This window comes from Centrocercus urophasianus, unplaced genomic scaffold (genome assembly GCF_019232065.1).
Source record: "Centrocercus urophasianus isolate 14NV4802_14NV808 unplaced genomic scaffold, USGS_Curo_1.0 seq_11, whole genome shotgun sequence".
Classification (NCBI taxonomy): Eukaryota; Metazoa; Chordata; class Aves; order Galliformes; family Phasianidae; genus Centrocercus; species Centrocercus urophasianus.
Window position 1 is genome coordinate 21,543,976 of NW_024884253.1, and position 5,754 is coordinate 21,549,729.

At 39.0% G+C, this 5,754-nt stretch overlaps 1 protein-coding gene across 2 annotated transcripts in view; it reads left to right on the forward strand.

The window, feature by feature from the left end:
- CFAP418 (cilia and flagella associated protein 418) overlaps positions 1-5,754 on the forward strand; it is an 8,047-nt gene that overhangs the window by 816 nt on the left and 1,477 nt on the right. For both annotated transcript variants that reach the window (XM_042808986.1, XM_042808987.1), the window contains exons 2-5: positions 1,159-1,258; positions 2,229-2,299; positions 3,248-3,313; positions 4,153-4,248. In XM_042808986.1, the coding sequence (XP_042664920.1) occupies positions 1,159-1,258; positions 2,229-2,299; positions 3,248-3,313; positions 4,153-4,248 (333 nt within the window). The remainder of the gene's footprint in view (positions 1-1,158; positions 1,259-2,228; positions 2,300-3,247; positions 3,314-4,152; positions 4,249-5,754) is intronic.

A 5,754-nucleotide genomic window follows, 5' to 3' on the forward strand; every position in this document is an offset into this window, starting at 1 on the left:
AGCAGGACAGAGAGCACATCTCCTTGTAGGCAGCTGCCCTAGATGGCCAATTCTGTCTCTTACACGATGAGAAGGACCACAGATATGCATACAAAGTCAGCACCCTCTTTCACAGGCCAACCTCTTTCACAGACCAACAAGGGTGAGCTTTACAAATGCCTCCCACCTCACCCATCTAGCTTTAAAGGCTTGATGTGCAGTTAATCCACTTTGAATTGCTAACAAAGGCTCTTAAGTTTATAAATTATGGATTATAAAAATAAACACTGCTGCTATAGTTGAAAAGAATAAAAATAAAGGCTTTTTGAGTGGGAACTGTGCTCTGCCAGGTTGGAGACATGGGGTTAGTGAGCAGATTCACTGCTTCAAGAACTAGTTGTGATACTAAAGAGCAGGTTCAAATTTCCATACAGACATCTCTCCAAACACATCTGTCACTTCTCCCATGTATTACTGCTGTATTTTATCACTGTCTGCTTTTCGTGTTGACCTATGTCCTGCAATCTTGTCACTCCTGAAAGGACAGTAATAGAACCATTTTCAGTGGTGGTACACCCCCAGAGAAAGCCTGCTGCATTTGCATCGAAGACTGCTGGACACATGAATAGTGACTGACCTGAGCACGTTAGATGGGATCTGTGAGGCATAAAGCTTGCTAATTTCAAAGTGTTACTTCACTGTTTTAGAGATTTCTGCATTTTGATTGGTATGAAGAAGAAAAAAAAAGAAAAAAAAAGCCAGCAGGAGACAATAGCCCAGTGCATTGTGTTCTAAATTGTATTTGTGAGTCGTTTAACATGAGGAGAGAGCTCCTTCTGACCTTTCTGTTTATCTGCTGCTGAAAATAAATGTAAAAAATCAGGGCTGTCCATTCTGTTACTCAGTGAGTGCCACAGGGGTTCTGTTATCACTACTTTATTGAAGGTTGGAAGTGATAGGGAATAAAGGCAATAAGCAGAAGGCCAGTTATGAGACAGTTCAATGAAGAGGCCTTATCCTGCATGGTACATCTTGTCCATAATTATTTGGATGGCCTACCTTAGATACTACAGTAATATTAGAGGACAAGATTGTGACTAATTTTATGTTTTTAACTTACAGTTCTTATAATTACTCTGATCGTGCTGCAAAATGAAAGTTGATTTGCTTGTGTTTCAGATCAGCTAGAACATTAATGGGTGCTGGCAGTGATGCAGATGATATAGATGACATTATTGATGAAATCTGTAATGACAGCAGCTTTGCCAGAACACCTCTGGTGAGTACAAGTCTGGAGAAATGCAGAAAGCATGAAGTCCAGTGATGGAAAAAAATTAAAAAGCACTACAAACTAAAACTGATTTAAAACAAGAAAGAATGGAAATATGGTGTAGAACTGAAAAATAAAGCAGGAAGGAAAGCACAACAATCCTGTAGCGATGAACAGGAGAGATATAAAGAGATCACCTAACCCAGGCTGTTAAAGGGAATGCTAGTTCAAGGTATAGCATAGTGTCAAATGTAAAATAAAAAAAAAAAAAACTAATTATCTACTCGAGCCTGTTGCTTAGGAGTGTGTCCAGTTAGATTCTGAATTAGGTTTTTCAAGGGAGGAGATTTCACAAACTAAACCTGTAACCTGTTCCTGTGTTAGATCATCCTCACAGTAATTTTTTTTCTGATGTTCCAGTTTGTGTCCATCACCCCACCTCTTGTCAGTGGGCACTGACACAAACTGGCAATAGTCTGAATATGTCATCTTTGCTTCTCCCCAGCATATATTTGTATCCATTGACAAAACTCTCCTGACCTTGATCTTCCACAGGCTAAGCAGTCCCAGCTCTCAGCTTCTACCTGTATGTCAGATGGTCTAAAGACTTCAATCACCTTCATGGTGCTTTGCAGGACCTATTCCATGATGTCCGTTTCACTTTTGTATTGGGCACAGCACTCCAGACATATCCAGGAGGCAGGAGTAGGTCTTCATTCTAAAGTCAAGGTGATTGTGTCAGTTCCTTCAGGCAGAGCTGGAAATTTGCTGTGGGGAGAGAAGCCTTGCTACCTATCTATCTGTAACTTCAGCACATTTTGTCTCCAACGGCCTTACAGAAAACTGAACAAGAAAAATCCCAAATTCTTAGTCCCTGTTTTACTGGATTATTTGGATTTCCTGACTCTTGCTTTTTGAGTAAGACAGTCTATTGCCATATTGCTGAAATGCTGCCTTTTATTCTTTGCTTTTTAAATAGAAATTGAAGTCTAACTACCCAAGTGTCACACCTGGAAGCAATAGTGCTGTTGTACAGGCTCATAGGAAAAGGTAAATGAAAAACGTTCGGGCTACTTGAACATAGCTTGATTATATCTTGTCTGATAGTATTACTCATGTTTAATTTGTCTTGATGTCAACTAAGAAAAAAAAATGAGTATTCAGTTAACTTTATCAGAAAAAACACACTGATGAACAGAAAGTTAATGTTAAAGAATTATTGATATGTTTTCATGTGGTCAAAATTATTTACCATATAAGTAATTATGGAACAAGTTTCCTCTGCCTTCTGGACAAATGCAGTTATCAAACACTGCAATATTTAGTCACGAAGCATTGAAGAATCATAGAACAGCTCAGGTTGGAAAAGACCTTAAAGATCATTGAGTCCAACCACAACCTGACCATACTACCCTAACTAACAGCCCTCTGCTAAATCACGTCCCTGAGCACCACATCCAAAAGGTTTTTAAACACATCCAGGGATGGTGACTCAACCACCTCCCTGGGGAGCCTATTGCAGTGCTTAACAACCCTTCTGTAAAGAAGTGTTTCCTGATATCCAACCTAAACTTACCCTGGTACAACTTGAGGCCATTTCCCCTCATCCTGTCACCTGTCACCAGTGAGAAGAGACCAACCCCGCTCTCGTTGCAATCACCTTTCAGGTATTTGAAGAGCATAATAAGGTCTCCCCTCAGCCTCCTCTTCCCCAGACTAAATAGCCCCAGTTCCATATAGACATTGTTTATCACAGTTTTTCTATGAGTATCTTGGCAAAAGAAAAAAAATTGAATTAAATCATTCATAAGCATTTGATGCTTTGCCTGTATTGAATAAATATTAACTTGCCAGGCCTTTAAGCAACTAAAGGAAAATCTTGCTGAAAAAGTACTACTTGAAGCAGTGTAACACGTAACCGTTTACATTAGCATTAAGCTGCCTTTTTTCAAAATGTTTTGCTACTACTTCATTATTTTCTTTTAATTAAATCCACAGATGCTGTCCAGTGTACCTGGGTGGAAGCTCTTCACCAAATGGCATAGGAACAAATATTTCAAAAAGGTTAAAAAAAAAAAAAATCTATTTATCATTAGTTTTAATCACAACCGTGTTTCTGTGGTGGTGCAGAGCCCTGAGTTTGAACTGCAGGGACAGCTCTATATCCATTGAAACACACAGCTGCCTGTAACTGCAGTCTGAGTTTGCTGATCTCCTCCAGTCCCCTGTTTGTGACCACAGGATCCTCTTTTTCATTTGAGGAGTTGAAGAATGTGTGCAAATGAGACAAGAGACTCCAAAAATCAAACCCGTGTAGTTAAGGAGGTTGTTGCTCTAGTGTTGTATTTCTCTGTGCTTCTCTTTAGCTTTCTGTGTGATGGCAGAGCATGCCTCCTAAATCAGTAGACTGGTTTAAGTCATTCCACAGCTTGAACTGAAGACAGGCATCCCAGAGCCTCAATTGAGGACAAGCAGAGTGCTTGGTAACTTCAGGAAAGGTACTTTAACTGGAGGAAAGGAACTTCAGATACATAGCTCTGATATCCAATAGAAAATTAATGCACTTCCTTCTGCTTCTTTTGTAAACTTCTTTTGTAGTACTTTACACATGATGCCTATGCAGGTGATAGTCAGGTGCCACACCAGTGAGAAGGATCAAAGAGTATATATGGAATATCAGATTATTTGGCATATTCAAGGAACCTGGAAAAGTTACTGCGTGATCGTAGGTTTGAATGCGTACATAACGGGTCATCCAGAGATGTGGAAAATTAAGATTACAGGTCAACCATACTTCTAGTATTTCTGAGTGTGTTTTGTTGTAAAACTGTAACGATTTGTGTAGCTTCTCTTACTGTTACAAGCTCTTGGAGATTTATGTTGTTTTTTTTGTCTTTGACCAGGACGTGTGACCAGCTGCGTTGCACTGCTTGTGACTTCCGTGTATCGCTTTTCAATGACTACATCTGGGATCAGTCCTGTGATTATCTTTTTTTCAGGTATGTCTCAGGAGGGTTTGGTGTTAATATTGTTTTACTCTGCTTCAGGGCTGGATGGGAACAGGGAAAGTGAAGAGTCCTTGGCAGTCCATGTTATCTAATAAGGAGCATGGGTGCAACCTCTTCAGTAATCTCTTGGGAAAGCTGCATTCTTCTTCCTGCAGACCATCCTGCAGACCGTCTTCCCACCATCTGCATTCATGCCTTTCCATTTCTTCCTCCATCACCCTCACCTTCTGCTTTTAAAAAGAATTCAGGTTTGGTAAATTGTGAGGCAGCAATACTGTCAAAATAAGCAGGTAATCAGTGTGATGGATTGGCCTTTGATGGGCCACTGCTGGATGTAAAAAGAAATTGAATGCAGTGCCAGCATGTGCTTCTCAGCATACCTGCAGTGGCATAAGCTACAATTGTTTCAAGGCACTTTTTCTGCTTTCTGCAGTATGAAGTATTTCCCTGTTCAGTGAAAATCAAATAGCTTGCTTTCTTAACAGGCTTTTTTTTTTTTTTTTTTTTGTAAGCAGTATTTGATTAATTGGAGAGTTGGGGTTTTTACTTTCTGGTTATGTTGTGAACTCTTTGATTTTAGTCATGTTGATTTTTTTGGAAGAGTTAAAATTAAGGCATTCTTCTTTCCAGTTTCTCTGCAACTGTACCAAATGCTAAGAGTGAAGTGTTACACAGTAGGCATGCTCCTAGTGCAGATACCAAGTTTAAATTCTTATTGTGGTGAATTCTCTGTATGTGTCTGTTCTCAGGTGGAGATAATGGTTGCGTTCAGAGTACGTGTTTGGCCACCAGGGGGTGTGGGAGCTGGAACAGAGCAGTAATGGATAAATCCTCTCCTGTTCCATTATTTTTCTTATACTACGTTTTTGGTTTTCCTATGATTTCCCTCCAGTTTCAAAAACTTGCATTTCTTTTACAGTGAAAATTTTTTATTCTCAGTGCTTAAAAACAGCAACATTTGTAAAATAAATGTCAAAATACAGTGCTGCCCAAATCTCCTAAGGTGAGTTTGGTAGCTAGAAAGGCTAAATAAAAATACAGTTCTTCAATTTACCTGAAGTCTAAATTCTTCTGCTTCCGAGATCCTGAGTTTATAAAAAATACAATAACATGAAAGGAGGTAGTATCAGATAATTGTAATATTGATGAAAGGTTGATCAGATTAATACAGTTTTGTACAATTTCTTATTAATGAGATTGATTCTACCTGGTTCTTTCTCTGGAGGCTGAAGCATGGTTTCCAAACAAGACAGAGAACGTTACTTACAGAAACATTAAACTGCATCTGATTTGAGAGTTCAGAAACTACACACTGAGTTTTGCTCTCAGGAGAGAACTGTGTTCAAAACAGAATTTAAGCGTATCCCTAAACCCATTCCTGTCAGTGGTACTCAGAAATGTTAAGAGCTTTTGTGAAATGAAATAGCCTCATGAGTTTTCTTCTTTAATTAGAAAAGAAAAGAAAAGAAAAGAAAAGAAAAGAAAAGAAAAGAAAAG